Source organism: Haliotis rubra, unplaced genomic scaffold (genome assembly GCF_003918875.1).
Source record: "Haliotis rubra isolate DU_JTF1 unplaced genomic scaffold, ASM391887v1 Scf234, whole genome shotgun sequence".
Classification (NCBI taxonomy): Eukaryota; Metazoa; Mollusca; class Gastropoda; order Lepetellida; family Haliotidae; genus Haliotis; species Haliotis rubra.
In genome coordinates, this window is record NW_025766381.1 from 853463 (window position 1) to 872700 (window position 19238).

Genomic DNA, 19238 nt, shown 5'->3' on the forward strand with positions numbered 1-19238 from the left:
AATCATTATTAGTTTCAGCATTTACAAACAGAAATAATGCGTTGATTGTTTAGTTTGAAGTATTTAGGTTTAGCTAAGCAAACTATGTTATTCTTATCATTTTACCTGCCAATGCCAGTGTCCGCATCTTTAAATCCCGCAATGATGACCTCAACAAAAGACTGTGGAACTTGACACTGCTTACTTGTCCTGGTTGCGTGTAGCCTGTCGTCAGTAACAATCAAGACATTACCGGCTGTAGGAATTGTAGTGTCAATGAAGACCTCTCTGGTCAATACGGTCTTCCTCTTCATGACATTTTCAAGGTGAGCTGTGACAAAAATCTTATCACCATGAATTCCTTTGATGACTCTGAAGATATCCGTTTTCCATGACCTCATTTGGAGTGTTACGTTTTCAAAAGGAGACAGTGAACATGGATTATCAGCCACACCAATGCACATACGGATAGACTGTATATGACTCTCATGCTCCCTTGCTTCATCCCAAACACATTCTATTCCAGATCTCATGCTGGATATTTCCTTTGTACATGTGAAGTTGACCAGTTCGGGGGGAGTTGAATCAGGAATCAAGGCAATAGATTCCCATGTGGCACTATTCTCAGCATTGTCCGTTGCCTGGATGGTTATGAAGACTGATGATCCTGGCTTCAGAGATAGTCCCTTGACGCTCTTTTCGTTCTGAGGACTACATTTGTGGATGTCGTTCTCATATGGGTAGGAACCCAAGCATACATGGCTCGCATTGACTCCAGAGGGGTCAGTGATATCAGGCGTTACTTCCACTATGTCGGTTTCATTCTGGAACACAAGACCCCAGGACTTCACATCTGGGATTGTGTGGCCTTTTGTGTTGGATGCCTTGATTGTAGGTCCCTGTGTGTCCACGAGGATGCCATCAGATGTTGCCACAATGTGTTCTTCATGACCACCATGTCCAGTTCTTGCTCTGACTGTCGTGAAATACTTTACACCTTCAAACAGCTGGATGTCGATTTGTCCAAAGCCTGATGATTCATTTGTCTTGACAATCCCAAAGCTCGTGAAAGGCACAATGTCTGTGACAAAAGGCTCAGTCCCAATACCCCACTCATAGGCCACAATACCAAAAGCAATACTTTGGAAGCCAGCAAAAGACATTGCAAAGGTTGATTTATCATGGAGGAAATCTGCATCAATGAAACGTTTCCTCCCATCATAGATAATACCAGGGACATTTCCAGGTAGGACATTTATACGCATGGAAACACTAACGGGTGATTCCATGCCTGCACCATTCTTTACTTTGATCTGGAAGTAGTAATATTTTCCACTGGTCTTAAAATCAACAAGGTTCAGATGTTTCAGTGTGACTTCACTTGTATGTTTGAAAGTGAGGAACCCTTTGGTTATGGATTGGTCATGTTCGGAGGTACCCAGAGCAACATACGCTTCACTGATGCCACTTTCAGGATCAATTGCTCTCCAAGAGATGGTCATTTTGGAATTGTCAGTGTGGATAAGTGCTTGATTTTCAATTTCCTCATCTTCTTTCATTGGTCCAAGGTGAATCTGGAACAATTCAAGATGATACACATTTTTTAGGTAATTAGCTCCACACCTACAACCATACATACATGAAAGTGAGGATGGATGAATGCTTTTGAATGTAAGAAATATTTACGTGGGAGACAGAGAGTTAATTGTTAATGGGTATCAAACTTATAGTTCATTAACCTGTTGTATTTTTGGCGGAGTTGAGTCGATGAGAATGCCAGGTGAATCAACTGTCTTGGACAATCCGGCATTATTGACCGCTATAACCCTGGCAATGTAGCGTGTACCATCGTGAAGAGCAAGAGGTACATGGTACGACGTCTGTGTTGGGGGAAAGTCCTTTGCCTCCTGAGGGTCATATGGCGAGGGCCATATTGTCTTCTTCATGCCATTTACCTCCTGAGACACTGAAATCATATACTTCTCGATACCAGATTCAGTGTCTTCAAACTTCCATGACAGATGAAGTCCTGTCTTATCCAACTGGTACCCTCCTTGCCCATCACTGTCGTGGACAAAGTAAGCTACTGGTGGTGTCAGATCCACTGTGAAGCCATTGGTTGAGACTTCCACACTCTTTCCCGCTCCATTGAAGCCTCTGACATTTGTGTACACGTTATCACCTTGCTTCAGTTCCAGTGTTTTCTCGTTCATGTAGTGTAACTGTTCATCCTGTCTTGGTACGATTGTGTTAATTTTCCTGTGCTGATTGTTGATATATATGTCCACTTCATACTTGACAATCCCACTCTCAGGATCAGAGAAACCTCCCCAAACTGCCTGAATCAGCGCTGGTTCTGAGGTGTAAGTGACATCAAGTGTTTCATTGTCCCCATCTTTGATCCATCCCTTTACTGGGTCCGTGAGGTCCACCAGGACTGTGCAACAGAGTGGTAGGATTAGACATTTAACATCGAGTTTTTATTAAACATAAAATTCATCATTTTTCACAGAGACAATTTTAGGTTTTCTTTCATAACCCTCAATACACTGTAATACATGTTCCAATACCTCCATTAGAAGTAGTGTTGACTCTCATCATGTTCAAGGCTCCATTAAATGCGATGATGGATGAGTAATAGGTCGTGTTGTGAGTCAGGGAAACTTTGGCGCAATCATCATGGATTATCCGGTCCTCATCTTTGAACTTGACAACGTCGTCTCTGCCAGGTTTGGTGCCAACGCCCCACATGTACCTGTACCCCAAAAGGAATGCATATCTGTTACAAATATATAAATGTTTATAGCCATGGAGGGATATTCTACTGGCTTCATGAAACAATTTAGGTGCAGTTTCTTTGAAATATGTTTTCCCTACTAATACAAAGTAAAAATATGTATGGATAGAAACCACAAATAAATTGATTATAACGATGCTAGCGCTTTGCAGAAATCACTAACATGAACAAAAACAACATTATAAGAGATTAGAGACAATATGTTATAAACTTGCGTCTTAATGCCCGACTCCGGGTCGAAGAAATCTTTCCACTGTGCGCAAATGGTATTAGCCTGTGCCTGGTAGTCCATATCTGTGCCTACAATTGCCCCATCGCTGATTAGGCCAGCTACTGGAGGCGTGTTGTCAATGACAATGGGTTCGTTGGCATGGCCACTTGTTGAAAGACCCACTTGAAGACACGGAAAGAGAAGAAGGATAGTGTGATTTCATTTACACTATGTATGACAAAGTGAAAAATCAGGTTCTATCCTCTTATCAGGATTAGGATTGTCATTAGGATATATATTTCACATAAGTGTGTATTTGTTTATGATACTGGAATTGTCCAGATGGTAGGTTGTAAATATTTTGGACCAGACAAAACATGTATTGATACTATCAGAATGATCCAAAATCATTGGTAGGTATGCCATGCTATCAGCCAACTCAATCGCCAGACCATCCAGTCAGCATGTCTTACGACGTGAAATGGTTGCTGAAGAGCAATTCTCATCCATAACCCCGCTCGGGAAACAATGGTATTATGTTACAGGTTTTAGACGCATTGTGCCAACATACCGTTGTTGGTAAGTCGGATTCTTGGCCAGGCAGCAACTCCGGGTTTCAGGACAAAATCATCCACCAGCACATATTGTTTCGGGTTAGTATAGCTTTTATATTCTTCATAGGGGCGCAAGGTGACATCATTTTGGGTTAACCCAAGGCCAACGTGGACGTGGGCAATTTTAGAGAGAGGATCAGATCCATTGAAGTACAGTCCCAGGAGCTCAAAATCGCCATCAAAGAAGACGTCATCTATGCCATTGAAGATAGGGGGCGTCGTGTCTACAATGAGGGGTGTTGAGTGGCACACTGTTGTGACAAGGGCACCTCCATGTATGATGTTGTTGACAGCTTGAACTGTGATGTAATGAGGCCCATCTGAGAGGTGAAGGTCTGAGGTCAACCCGCTGTAGGTCCACTCATTTCTGTTGGGTATTTTAGCATGAGGGTCGTTGTAGTCAACCACGTTGTTTGCACACACAGATGTACCGGCTGCCCAAGTGTAACCATAGATGCCAGTCTCGTTGTCATGAAAGCCATCCCAGTTTCCTGTGTGACATTAATACCATATGTGTAGCAACAAGAGTAAGTGAATATGGTTTTATGCAACTTTGAGCTACTGAAACATCGGTAATGTGTCAGAAATTACTTGGCTACCCACAGTCCACTACCAAAAAGACAATACACAACTTTACGAAAACTTAATGCAAGTAAGTATTTCTATGTGTACCAGTCCCAATTAGCATGATGAGATTCAAGGATAAATATAAGTTTAGAGAGTACACTGTGTGAAATGAGTTTCAGGTCAAACTGGTATTCAAACAGTAAAATAATATTTCTTTTACCTCCAATGAGATTATTAGAGAGGGTGTACTTTTCATCAAACAGACGTTTGTGGCCATTGAAGACAGTCTCGCCATCAGCTCCATCGATTATTTTCCTTGAATACGATAGACCAGGAAACGTTAACAAGACAAAATGAAACATGATGTTAACTGGACGTTAACATTACTGGGTTTGTCAGCGCCATACTCGTGGATTTCACCAAACTGGTAAACATGTACGACATGTATCGCTTCAGACTTTCAGGGGCGGTGGAGTAGCCTAGTGGTCAAAGCGTTCGCTCGTCACGCCGAAGACCCGCGTTCGATTCCCCACATGGGTACAATGTGTGAAGCCCATATCTAGTGTCCCCCGCCGTAATATTGCTGGAATATTGCTAAAAGCGGCGTAAAACTAAACTCACTCACTCACTCAGCCACATTAAGCTGACAAAATGTGGAATACCTTCAGGAAGGCATTGAGACCAACCAACTCTCTCACTCAGCCCCTCCCTTGCTCGCTCACTCACTCACTCTTTCAGAAGAGCCAATGGGATGACACTGCACAATGTAGGTTAACAAATATAGGTGATATAATTATTAAACAATATTGTAGTAGCCAAACAATGAAAGTTTTATATTCAACATGACGGACGCCCATGATCATATTGTATTTCTTGGACAAATGTATACACACCTGTGGTTAGGAAGTTTCGAGATATCCTTACAGCGCTGGAGGATAGATGCCGAGCAGCTATCAAACGTGAATTCATCCTTCGTGAAGTTCCCGACTGGTCCAGGACTTGGAGGCGTCAGATCTATTAATGTTCCGTGCGAGGACAGGTGGCTCTCATACCCAAGTTCATTGGTAACATGGGTGTTCATGAAATATGTCTCCTTGTGTGTAAGGTTAAGGTTTTTGAAGATCTTGTAATGATTCTGACCTACGCCGAGTCTCTCAAAGGACTTGTAATTGCCATTTAGCCGGAGTGCTGCACTGGGGCCTTCACTAACAGAATGAAGATCACAGGTTTGCAAATTGTATTCAAAGTCAAATGAAACACAATTCTGGCCAAAAGCAATGCACTGTTTCGCACACTCATAGTCAAATCGTGTCGTGAGGCTCTTCATTGGTTTAGCAGTCAAACTTCCAGTATTTGGCAGAGAGAAATACTTCAGATCCGTTGGTTCCCCTGATCTCATGGTTGTTCTCTCTAGAGACACTGGCTCCCAGGATATGACCTCATAACCCTGCGCTCCAGGGCCGAATCCAAGAGCTATTTCCTGTTGAGGATCGACTATGCTGTCATCCAGCACTACAACCGTGCCTCCAAGTTCAAATGGATTACTTGATATCCTGAAATCTTCATCAACTCTACCATCTGGAGGACTGTCATCGTATGTGTGCAGCATGCACTGTGTCAAAGCCTCGCCACCCTCACTATTCCTTGCCCTTACTGTCCAATAAAGAGGAATGCCGTATGTGAGTTTTGCAGGCATTGTAAGTGTGTTTCCGGACATTTCAGTCCACTCAACAACATTGGTTCCACCCGAGTATGTTCCTATGGCATAATCCACCTTGACATCGCTCACGTCGTCATAGGTCGTAACTTTCAGAAGAAATGCTGTGTCAGATGGAGACCGTCCTTTCAGCTGCCTCACCTCGCATCCTCCAGAACCAGTGGATCTCCTGTTCCTGGTTCCAACAGCATTCTTGGAAAACGTTGGTGGTGAAGAGTCAGTGCCTTTGTACGGATGTGTGAAAATATTCCTCCTTATTGTTGGCGTTGAATAGTGCCATATATTCCCTCTATATACTGTCACAGTTTTAAAAATCAGTCTGACTTTTGCATATGCCGACAGTACCAGTGTGAGTGGCACCATCTCCATGTCCATCTTTGCGCTGAAATAATAGTAGTCTTCATAAAATTCATCGACACATCAGAGCACTACTATATACTTTGGACAGATCGAAAATAATCAGTGCTGTAATAACACTGTTTGTGCATTAAGATACATTTGTCCTTCCTGAAACCAAATGGAACTGACACTGATTTCATGAATACATTTTTGTCTGGAGATAAAGCCACAATCTTGGAATACAGGAACTTTCACACAGTGTACACAATGTCGGAAGTCTAAATGTGACGTCCACATTTTAACCGACTAAGTTTTGACCATTCAGCAAAGGTTAACCTGTGTTTAGAGCTGGAATATTTGGCTAGTTGTTTTTGAAATATATTTTAGCTGAAGACTAACTATGTACATTATCCTTTAATATCAATGTAATAAACTCTTTAGGCACAGGTAATGACTTTCCAGAATAGCCTGACATTTTGATGTTCGATATATAATGTACGTTTCTAAATATATAATCAATAATTTGATTACTTTTTTAACTATATGACTTATGAGACAAACGTTCTTAAGAAAAATTCAAACTGTTATGGAATCTATATGAGACAAGGAGCAAAGCACAGGCTAATAATAGAAGAAAAATACGAAACGATATCTTACGTCACATCCAAGGGGAACTTCGAAAATCTTAGGCCGCCGGTCACTGGAAACTTGGTTTGCATGATGTACCCTGTCAGTTTAATTCCTCCATAAGCGAATCCTATGTCCACCCCAAGACTGCCCCATACATTCAGGGAAGCACTGGGTGTAACCGTGGCCTACAATGCAGAGGAAATATACTGAAAGCCATTAAAAACGCAATTTGACATTCATACTTTCTTTACTCACACAAATGTCAACATAAACTGAGTCAAAAAAGAAACTTCACAAAATGTAATTTGAAAAATAATGAATAATTTTTATCTGATGATACATCTATGTATCCGAAATGGGATCCCTATCTTTCGACTCTAGAAAAACGTTAGCAAAACCCACTCAAACCCATCCATTCGTCGTGCAAATGAAGTTAGTGCCAAATCAGGTTTTGCACGTGCAGTCGATCACGTGATCTTCGCATCGAAGTTTTCTTCATATGCACGTGTTTGCATTGGCGTCAAGAATTGAAAAAACACTTTTAAACCACAGTTCTAACGGTACTTGAAATGCCACGATTGTCAAATGTGCAACGTGAACGTGCCGTTGGCATGTTGCAAGCGGGAAGATCAGTTATTGACGTCGCAAGAGCAATGGGATGCAGCCGTCGTACTGTGTATGACTTGCGAGGTCGTCTACAACAAACTGGCACCACTTCTGATCGCCCAAGGTCGGGTCGTCCACGTGTGACGTCACGAGCAGAAGACCGTCAAATCGTCCTACACGTCCTACACGAACCAGGGCTGAGATGTTTAGAGGTCGACTGTCCTCACAGACCATTCGAAATCGGTTGCGGGCTGCCAATCTCCATTCTCGACGTCCATATCGTGGGCCAATATTGACGCCGTTTCATCAACGTCAACGTCTGCTGTGGGCCCAACGTCACCTCCGATGGACCCAGAGAGACTGGAATCGAGTCGTCTTTAGCAATGAACCCTCAGATTCGCGGACAGCAGGCATAGAGTCTGGAGACGACGTCGTGAACGGTATGCCCAATGTTGTGTACAGGAAGTCGACAGATTCGGGGGCGGAAGTTGCATGGTGTGGGGTGCTTTCTGTGAGAACAACCGTTCCCGACTTCTGGTCATCCGTGGAAACCTCACAGCTGCTGCTTACCGCGACCAGGTGCTCACCCCTGAACTCGTTCCTTTCATGGCGGCTCATGGCCCAGGTCTACACTTCCAGCATGATAATGCTCGGCCGCATACCGCGATGTTGACACGAAATTTCCTTCAAAACACTGGAATCAACGTCATGGACTGGCCATCGAGGTCCCCTGACCTTAATCCAATAGAGCACGTTTGGGATGCACTTGGGAGAAGGCTTCGTGGTCTTAGGAACCAACCTCAGAATTTGCAGGAAATTGGCGCTGCCTTGCAAGAGCAATGGCGCAGAATCCCCAACCACGTGTTCACAAGCATCAGGCAGTCGATGAGGAGACGGTGTTCGGCAGTGGTGAATGCGCGGGGCGGCCATACACGATATTGAACTGAGAAATTTCGCATTTTTATTCTTGTGACTTGACATTCTGTATACCCATGTTTTGGAACGGCGGTGTAGCCTAATGGAACTGATTATAGCACTGTCAGTGTATCGAGTACATCACACAGATCTCAGCAATGAAATAATAACAATTTAACGATCTTACCATCTCTTGTTCTTTTATAGTGCCCTGAAGAAAGAATGTGAAGTTTCTTTTTTGACTCTATGTAACTGGCATCTATGTTTTAAGTGAGAATCTGTGGATAATTTCATCTGAAAATGTCCAGTCAACAACAACATCAGTGACGCAACAGCGACATCAAACAAAGATGGGGTCAGTTGCAGTGAATATCGTGTGTGCCACCGTGACACGCTGCAAGACATGCTCGCAGTCATTGAAAGACACACATTTCTGAAGAACAGCTGTGGGATGGTCTGCCAGTGATGTTGAAGGGCCTGTGTCAATTCAGCAACTGTCCTTGGTGGCACAAGTTGTTTTAGAACTCGCAGTCCAAGTTCATGTCTAAGACCAGTCCACCACACAAGTATTCTCATTATTCAAATAGTCCCTGTCTGCAGGGGAACGTGCATCATCATGTTGAAACACAAAACGGTTGCGACCGCCATGTTGATCCATCATTGTGAGTACATCCGGACGAAGGATATTGTCCACATAAGGTTGAGTAATCAGATTGCCGTTAACCACTACTATCTGGGATCGGAAGTTGGCATTGATAGCACACAGGATCATGACACCACCCCCTCCAAAACGATCATGTTGAAGGACCCAGTTTGGCGCAAGTCTTTCTCCTCGACGTCGATAAATCCGTTGACGTCCATCTACAAAGGATAAGTTAAACCTCGATTCATCTGAAAGAAATGACATCTCGCCAAGGAATGTTGCCAAGATCGGCCCCATTAGCTGCCCATCGCTGTCTGGCAAGACTGAGGCGATGCAATAAGGTTGGGCCACGGTTGGGGCGCTGACATGACGTTGTCTTGTCCCAATTGTCCTCCTTGCCGTATCAGCAGCCGTATCGATTTCGCAAGTGTGAAACTCGGATATTGCGGTCCTGTCGAGCTGTCGTCACAGGTGGTGCACAAGGTCGCGAACGATCAGCAACACTTCCGGTGGCCCGAAACGTCTGAGTCGACCAACACTGTATGGATGCACATTAAAGTGCCTGGCAATCATCACATCTGAAACACCTTGGCTGACTGTACCGATAGACTGATTCCTTTCGGCTTGTGTCAAGCGTGGCATTTTCTCAAAGTGATTGAGTTTCACAATACCTTGTGCTTTTAAAGGGCCTGGGTGCAGGTAACGCTCGCGCACAACGTGTTTCATGAATGTGGTTGTGTTTACGAGAAATGTCAAAGGTTCGGTTTTAAGCATCGAAGTTCATGTGAGAGGAATGCTCCCGGGACTCGAATTCCAAATGGGCCAGAATAACAGCCTGTTATCCCTACATGCTCTGTATCGCACGAAAAACAATCTTCAGTAGAACTTTTGTAAGCTCCAGGACAACAAATACCAATTTCATTTTTAATGGCTTTCAGTATACTAGCCTTCATTGACATCCTTCCATTTTGCAACAAGAAATACAATGTGGTAATGTGAGCGAATATGGTTTTACGCCTTTTAGCAGTATCACGGCAAGGGACACCAGAAGCGGACTTCGTATACTTAACCCTGTGAGGAAAGGGGGCCTACCTTTGATGGTGGCGATATTTTATTTTGATATTGTAAATATTTTTTTAACCGAAGCGAGGGAGCTACGTTGCCAACCTGTGCTCGCTTCGCTCGCATATAGGAAGACTGGTTGGTCATTATTCTCTCTGTTGCGCAACCCTATTTGCGCTACAGTTTGCCTGTGCACTTAGCTACCCATCGCCCTTATAGGGATGTTATATCTAGTACCTGCAACGTTTAAGCTAAGCAAAGAGTATATATATGTGACTGCCAAAAGGGCAGTGTGCATGCACATAATGAAAAAACATATTGACAGGTGCTTGACTAAAAACAATGTATAGGCCCATCCCTCTATTGTGGCATGGTTGACGTATGACATGTATGTAAAACCTGAGCGGTCGATGAAACGAAAACAACCAAATGAAATGAATATAACTATAAAAAGAACATCTTCAGTCTGATTTTAAGGTGTGATAATGATATATCAGGAACATACCATATGATGATTGTTATGATTTTACTTTTTCAGTTTTCTCACCCTTGATGCTAAATACAAGAACCATGTTAATTATTAAGCAATAACTAAAACTGTTACCTCAAGGCTCATGCTCATGAAACAAGCACCAAGTGCAATCTCAACTCCAACTGAGCCACCAGCTCCAAATCCTGAAATCATTGATAATAATAACTTTATCAGTGAAATGGGCTGTACCTTGCCCTGAAAGACTAGGGGCCCTTAAAGAGAAATGAGGATTCTATTAAAGTGATGAAATAGTACCGAGTACTGTTCGGTGAGGCATAATAATTACCTTCATAACAAGATTGATTGATTGAATTTAGGTTTACGCCACGCTCAGCAATATTACAGCGATATGGCGGAAGTCTGTAAATAATCGAGTCTGGACCAGGCAATGCAGTGATCAACAGCATGAGCATCAATCTACGTAATTGGGATACGATGACATCATGTGTCAACCAACTCAGCGAGCCTGACCACCCGATCCCGTTAGTTGCCTCTTACGACAAGCATGGGTTACTGAAGATCAATTCTAACCCGGATCTTCACGGGTCCTTCATGACAAGAACTGTATATGTATTGTTAAGAATGTGGTACAGTAAACATTATTTTGCTCCCTTCGGTCATATGAAAATATTATTGCGATGTTAGTAGTAAGTGAATTGTGTTTTACGCCGCTTTTAGCAATATTCCAGCAATATCACGGCGGGGGACACCAGAAATGGGCTTCACACATTGTTCCCCATGTGGGGTATCGAACTCGCGGCTTTGGCGTGACGACTCACAACAATGTACAGCAATGTACGATGGTATACAACATCATACAACCTTGGGATTGTCAATAAAACCCGATGACAATTAAAGCGCAACTAAAACCCTACTTTGATCCAACGTAAAGATTATAAATTCAAACAGGGAGTGGTATGGGGAGTGAAGTGAGTGAAGCCATATAGCTATATATAGTTTCTGTGAGTGAAATCAAGACCAGGGCCCTTATACTCGAAACGTTCGTAGCCCTAACAATTCGTAACTTTGATCGAACGTTAACGAACGTTTCGAGAATAGCTAGCCAGGGGTCTGTTTCACAACGCGATCGTAGCGCTACGACTATCTTAAGTCTAAGGGAGTAACGATCACCTTAGCGCTACGATCGCTTGGTGAAACGGGGCCCTGAAGTAAAGCATGCACACATATAACCTAATGTAATCCTTGAACCTCTCCCATATGCTTGGTTGGTTGTTGTTTAACGCAGCACTCCGCATCAATCAGCAATATTCCAGCTATATGGCGGCGGTATGTAATCGAGTCTGGACCAGACAATCCAGTAATCAACAGCATGAGCATCGATCTCCGCAATTGTGATACGATGACATGTGCCATCAAAGTCAGCGAGCCTGACCAACCGATCCTGTTAGTCGCCTTTTATGACAAGATGGGTTGCTGAAGACAAATTCCAACCCGAATCTTCACGGGTCTTTTATATACTTACCTAAGTTCATTGGAATTGGCCCAACCATAAATCGGTAGCGTATAGCAAAGAAGGTCATATCGATAGATTTCACTGGAATAACTTTATGAGTACAGCTGTCTTTCTTGGCCTTGAACTCCTGCTGCAGTACTTCCATCACCGTCTTCTTTGTGTCAAATAGCTACAAGACAGAAGAATCACTGCAACAATTCAGTGAGAAACGAGCGAGTGAGTGAGTTAGGTTTTACGCTGCTTTTAGCAATATCACGGCGGGGAACACCAGAAATGGGCTTCACACATTTGTATGGAATCGAACCGGGGTCTTCGGCGTGAGGAGGGAACGCTTTAACACCTGGGCTACCCAACCGCCCCTCAGTGAGAAACGAACCACACTAACGTGTGAGCCTGTGTAGCTCAATGTATTTCTACTCTGGAATATGCTATCAGAGTATGACCTGGTGGCGGTGGGGTATCCTAGTAGTCAAAGCGTTCGCTCGTCATGCCAAAATCACATTTCTGGTGTCCACCGCTGAAATATTTCTAAAAGCAGGGTAAAACCCCAACTCACTCACTCACTGGCGGGAGTATTGTAAGTCCCCATGCTCCCTATCATTGTTGTCACATGTAGTTGCTGAAGATCCTATAGCCCACATCATCTTATCGGGCAGTGGGTTAGCCTACTGGTTAAAGCGTTCACTCGTCACGCCGAAAAACCGGGTTCGATTCCCCACATGGGCACAATTTCAGAAGCCCTTTTCTGGTGTCCCCCCGTGATATTGCTGAAATATTGCTAAAAGCGGCGTACAACCATACTTACTCACTCACATTATCTTATCAAGAGAGATGAGCAAATTAATTATCACGTTTTAGTATATCTGACTATAACATTCCACAGAAATAGAAAATATATTGCCATTAACACAATATAAAATTGAGTCTTGTTATAGTGTACGTTATTCACTGAATAACCATCTTTCACATGTGAATGTGACTAAATCCATTACAATAATATAAAATATATCATAATAACAAAATAAAAAATGGACCACTTAGTATGGTTTTCGCCCCTTGTAGTAATATTCCAGCAATATTTGGGCATCAGAAATTGGTTTTATATTGGATTAATTTGGGGAATCGAAACCGGATCGTGGATGGCAAGCGGAGTTTGTTACCCCACCGTCCCTTATCATCAATAATCTCACCCACGGACCATTAGGTACATTGTAGGGAAACAATATATGAGCACAGTACATACTCATCTGATTTTTAAGACAGCCAAACGACTAGGGCTTTAACGATGCATCGAACTGTCGATGGATTGCAATTGTTGAGTCTCCCATGGCAATTAATCGATGATAGAAACGAAAACCTATCGAAGCATCGATAGTATTTGTTACTATCGATAGTTCAACAATTGACTTTCGTTGATAAATGCGCAGCGCAAAATACAGGATGTTTAGGTACAGACTTGCAGCTTCATTGAGTTATGTTTTAACTGTGTACTTCATCTGGGTTTCAAGTTTCTGGTCAGTTATTAAAAAAGATGAAACTACTTCAGCTTGTTTTTATCCATACAAACTATACATTCATTTGGGAAATGACAACTTCAAATGAGACAATTTAAGGAGAGAGAAAACTATTGCAATAGTTGGTTGCCCCCTAATAACGACGGCACTGCACGTGTGCTAGGACTAGGACTACCACATCAATATAAATTTTACTCTTTGAGATTCACCGTTTCAGTTTGTTGCATAATTGATTTGAGTGTCCATTAGTGTTGGGAATTGGTTGAAATCTCACAATTAATGATTGCTTCATTACCAACGAACAATCTTCGAAAAAAATTGGTTAGCGAGATTTTTCAGATTTTCCATTCCAATATTGCAGATATGTATAACATGATGCAACTTGCTACTTTAAAGTGATGACTAATATATCATGAACATAAACTTCCTTGAGTCTTAGAGAAATATTCAGTCATGTCTTTTCAGTTAGTGAAGTGAGTTTTCTAAGAATTAAACACGTTTTCAGGCCCTGACAATTTCTAAGATATGTTCCATTGTCAAGTTTTTCAAAGACTAAAACAGTAGTTCCAAAATCGTTTATGTTCGATTATGAGAAAATGTGATCGATTGCTTGGTCGTTTGGTCACTGCGACCAATCTTCGATTATTTCAATTAATCGGAACACCACTAGTGTCCATCTGATCTAATTTGTGTGGAACTCAAAACAAGACAGGACTTGGGGTTGATATGTATTTTAGCAATGGAATAGAGTTATTTCCTGATCGAAAATCAATTTTTAAATAATAACTATTATGTTTAGTGTGAAAGTAACGCTGAATGTTAAGTGCTGTTCATATACCCTTGGTCGGCGTGTAAGGATAGTCCATACTGCGAGTTGAAGGAGTAAGTACGTGAGGCACCCAGTACAGTGACAATGAATCCTTATTTATCCGCCATTTTAAGCATGTTATGTAAACGACGTGCATACCTCGTGAAGGATGCCTCCTCTGATATCGTTCAGCAGTCCAACTGCTTTGGGAATATCCAGATGACACTGCGACATCTTTGACATCCACATTCGGATTGGCATGGACTCGATTTGGAACTCCAGGCTGGTATTTAGTTTGACTGTGAAATACAAAACGTATTATGCATCAACTTGACGTATTATTGGGCGTAAATAGTGTATCTCTACAAAACGAGTACCTGAATACTAATGTATTTTGGCAAATGTAACTTCTTATTATTCACTATAACAATTCAAATGAATATTAACGATATGAGATTTTTATCATCTCAGTTATCAGAGAAAGGACAGAATGAGATGCTTTGGCTTGCAAACATTCCAAAACGGAAACGTTTTTGACTTTGGACGATATTTCAGGTATATCAAATCGGGGATCAACACCGCTGGGCTTCACATAGTGTACCCATTTGTGGAATCGAACCCCGACTTGGTCCACTTGGTCAAAAAGAAGATTGTCACATAATTGGAAATATACACACATTCCTGCTGCTGGTAATATGTTTCACTAGTGAGCCTGTGATGTAATATTTGGCTGTCTTATCGACACTTTTCAAACAGCGGTAGTGCTATTACACATACCGCATTTCCTATATGTTTTCAACGGACTTCCATACCAGGCGCTTATTGCGCTCACTAGGTGTACCGTAATTAATTGTTAGTGAGCGTTACGTCAAGTTAGGGACCATTCCAAAAATAAATCTATTTTTGGATCAAGGGAGAATACATTTATTAAAAAAACCCTACCTGGCGCTTATTTCCTAATTTACCCCCAAAGCCTATTAGAGACCCGGCGCTTATTAGAGGAAATAAGGTATTTCTGCCCAACAGTTAGAGCTGTGTTTGTTTCTTATTGTTTAGCATGCATTCAGCATTGTCCCGGCTATTTGGTGAAGGCCTGTATAATATCGAACCTGGATCTAATAACCTAGTGATTGATGCTGAAACAGCGATCCACGCAGTCGGTGTACTTGTACCTAGTTGTAGGATGGCTCACTGAGGCTGACCAAGCCATGCAATACGTCGACATGGATTATGTTCCGACAAACAGATCTGGCTGAACACTTTCAGTCTGAAATCATCATGAGGCATTCAGCATTCATTGTTACCTGCAGTGCACATGGGGTTGCGGAACTTTGCGCCTCTTATGATGCCGACAGCAGGCAAACAGGAACCAAACTCTGTTGAGCAGAGACTGCCCGTGAGGTTCGCGATCAGGTCCTTCCCATCTTGAACTGTACTCAGTTGGAAAACAATGTGCATCCCTTCCACAACGTCGTCAAGCAGAGGCACGTGGATCTCAACGCCACCTTGAACAAAATCGCAAAACTATGATTTAAACACAGTCATTCCATCTGTCAGTGGCTGAGTTTAGTTCTACGCCGCTTTTAGCAATATTCCAGCAATATCACAGCTGAGGACACCAGAAATGGGCTTCAGACATTGTACCCATGTGGGGAATCGAACCTGGGTCTCCGGCTTTTAACCACTCCAGCTGTCTGAGAATGATTTGACTTCAAAATAATATGAATATAATGAGTGTGGCTAAATGTTAACATAGAAATATGAAAACGTAATGATTATCATACCAATGAGGTCGATTTCAATAATAAATGTGTAGTGCCATGATTTCAAAATGATTTACCCGACGAATCACTTTGTAAATCTTGAAAATGCATATGTTTTAAAATCAAAACGGTATGTCATTTAACTCGATCGTTCAACCATTAAGGGACACCATGTGCTTCACGTTAAACTAGAAATATCGATGGGTATACATCGTATATAGCATACCATGGGTATCCTGGACGTGCTTCATCCCAGGGGCTGTCAGGTTTAAGGTAGAGCCACATGTTCTGATGTGCACCTTGACAGACTTCACGTAGTGAGAGTATGGGAACATCACGCCACATGTCATGCCGTGGCAGTCGGGGTCTGGGGTACACAGGTGCCCGAAGGCAAAGGACATGCCCGCCTTCAAGTTTGGACAATCTGTGGTTAAAAAGAAGCCGTTTTATTCAATGCAAACATGACTATCCATCAAATAGGACGTGATCGTACAGTATGTAGTTTATCAGACACAGATACAATGCTCAATTCATGACCGTACATTAATGTTTAGTACTGATTTCAGCTTTCTTGAAGATTTAAAAAAACAAAAAGTAATACTTTTAAACATCTAACCAAAAGACAAAATGAGAATTATTTTTGGCAATATTCTGATAATGTCCCGATATGACACAAAAAAAATATTCAATCGAAGAGACCATTTTTACTACTTAGCCATTTAACTACATCCAGGGGTAAATATGGATTAGATAAGATTGATGGAAAAGCCATCACACGGGGTCACAGAGTTTAAAATATTGCACGAAAGGTCATTACCATCCATGCCGTTGGTTATCAGAGATTCCAACATTTCAATCTTGTCTCCAACTACAGGTATTTTGTTCAGGGACAGAAGCATATGCATCTTGAATGTTGAGAAGGACATCGGTTCCTCGACGGGTTTGGATTTAAGACATTGGGCGACATCGGACACGAATTCGTCGATACCCTTAACAATGTCTGACCTAGCCTTCAATATATCTTTCAGCTTGGAGACCGACATTGTGTTGATGTTGAAGACAGACTCAATACTGGGTATCCTGTTGTAGATAGAAAACAACGAGTGATGATTCTGGGTTTTTGTTATTGTTACACACAGGCGGGATGGGATATTTCTGATCCTGACGTAGAAATAGAATTACGAGCGAAATATTTGGTCGTAAAGGCATCTTGTTGCACATCGCTGATATTTTTTCATTGATAATATTATCAATAAACTGAATTGTAAGCTTCGTAAATCATTTTGTTTATCTTTCCACTAATATCCCAGAAACCATGTCAGTGTTCTTGTGAAGTGGAAATCAAATATGCGAGAGTGAGTGAGTTTGGTTTTACACCGATTTTAGAAATCTTCCGGCAATTTCACTGCAGGCGACACCAGAAATGGGGCTTTACACATTGCACCCATGTGGGGAATCAAACCCGGGTCTCCAGCGTGATGACGCTTTAACCATTAGGCTACACCACCCCCAAATATAGGGACCTCTTTATAAAAAGGAAAGTTTGACAGATGTTCGTAATGGCTACGTGTTAACTGTCCCCACCTTGCGTACTTACTTGATTGCCTTCAACATAAGACCAAAGTTCTTCAGTGGCGACACGAGCTTGGAGAAGGAGGGTGCGAGAGCCCTGGCATTTGGGTGATCCACTCCAGCAGGTTTGAAAGGAGGGGTTGTGTCGGGTTGGACATTAGCTGCAGCAGTCATCTTGGTGAAATGTGCACCCATGTACGGGTCCTCCGTTTCTTTGGGCGGTTCATGTGTAATCCCGTCGGCTTCATACGTCTTGCCTACGTACTTAAATATGTGTTCGTTACATTCTTGTTCCCAGTGTGGTATGGGTAGAAGTCTGTCGAGGTACTTAGATGGATCAGCGTATTCTCCGGTTTCTGTGACACGAAGAGCTACGTGAATGAAGTTGGGAACGCATCTGGTATCTCCAGCAGTGCCGATGATCTCCCCGGCGTCCATGACGACACTTGAATCTTTGATGTAGTTGCTTGGAACGACGTTGTTGATGACGATCTGGTATTCAATGAAGTTGTCATCTGTCGGTGTTATAGTGATTTCATCACGTCCTGTTGCATTGACAAGGCCTGCTACAGGGTTAACGATCTGTCACAATGTAAAGACATGCCATACAATATATAATATACAAAAACGAAAAAGCTAGTATGACACAATACACACATGTTCTTAAAGGCACGATACACTTGTACCGGCATGGCGTGAGTGAATGAGTTTAGTTACACGCCGCTCTTAGCAATATTCCAGCAATATCAAGGCGGTGGACACCATAAATGCGCTTCATACACTTCACCCATGTGGGGAAACGAAACCGGGCGAACGCTTTAACCACTAGCGTACCCCACCGCCCGTGCTTCGGCATGGAACTCACATTGGACAAGTTTACTCTGCTGTCAGAAAGGTGTGTGTGGGTGTTGCATTAACCGAATGTGCGTGTATGTTTGTTTCAGATCTTACAGCCCTGTAATTATATATGCTTTACATATGATTGAACGACCGCTAAGTACACATATGTATTTTACGTACAGCCAGTCCTCTTCTAGCACTGACATCAACGCCGATAGTGTGATACTTGTTTCCGCCTGTGGATGGCCACACAGCCTCTGTACAGGATCCGGAGTCTCTCTCAGCTGGAAACTTGCGGTGGAACTTGCTTCCAAATATCTTCTGAACCAATGACTTTCCTACGCTGGTCCTGTTTGAATATCGGATATATCAAAGTATTGAAGTGTCGCCAGGATGTTTCATTTCACATACCTGTTTTATTGGGTAAGATACGGTACACTGCATTTCCTAATACCATGGCCTAAGAGAATATTAGACTTTTAAATCACTATATTCTCTAATTTCTCCGTTGCAGCTTTCAAGTCAAGCGTATTTACTGAATAATGCTACATCTCAAAAGCAGTAATGTTACTGAGCATCAGACATAGGGTGTACATTATCTCCACAATTCCATGTGATCATCCATTACTGATCATCAAACATTAGAGCCATCTTA

The 19238-nt window shown here is 42.4% G+C and overlaps 1 protein-coding gene across 1 annotated transcript in view; it reads right to left on the reverse strand.

Moving 5' to 3' along the window:
- The window catches only part of LOC124278272, a 50335-nt gene that overhangs the window by 13879 nt on the left and 17218 nt on the right, over positions 1 to 19238 (reverse strand). The window contains exons 24-39 of the mRNA XM_046713992.1: positions 18764 to 18932; positions 17769 to 18325; positions 16989 to 17251; positions 16398 to 16595; positions 15713 to 15913; positions 14568 to 14707; positions 12096 to 12255; positions 10685 to 10755; positions 6882 to 7039; positions 5062 to 6267; positions 4389 to 4483; positions 3559 to 4092; positions 2992 to 3169; positions 2550 to 2734; positions 1719 to 2416; positions 106 to 1553 (exon numbers count right to left, since the gene is read on the reverse strand). Coding sequence (XP_046569948.1) covers positions 106 to 1553; positions 1719 to 2416; positions 2550 to 2734; positions 2992 to 3169; positions 3559 to 4092; positions 4389 to 4483; positions 5062 to 6267; positions 6882 to 7039; positions 10685 to 10755; positions 12096 to 12255; positions 14568 to 14707; positions 15713 to 15913; positions 16398 to 16595; positions 16989 to 17251; positions 17769 to 18325; positions 18764 to 18932 — 6261 coding nt within the window. The remainder of the gene's footprint in view (positions 1 to 105; positions 1554 to 1718; positions 2417 to 2549; positions 2735 to 2991; positions 3170 to 3558; positions 4093 to 4388; positions 4484 to 5061; positions 6268 to 6881; positions 7040 to 10684; positions 10756 to 12095; positions 12256 to 14567; positions 14708 to 15712; positions 15914 to 16397; positions 16596 to 16988; positions 17252 to 17768; positions 18326 to 18763; positions 18933 to 19238) is intronic.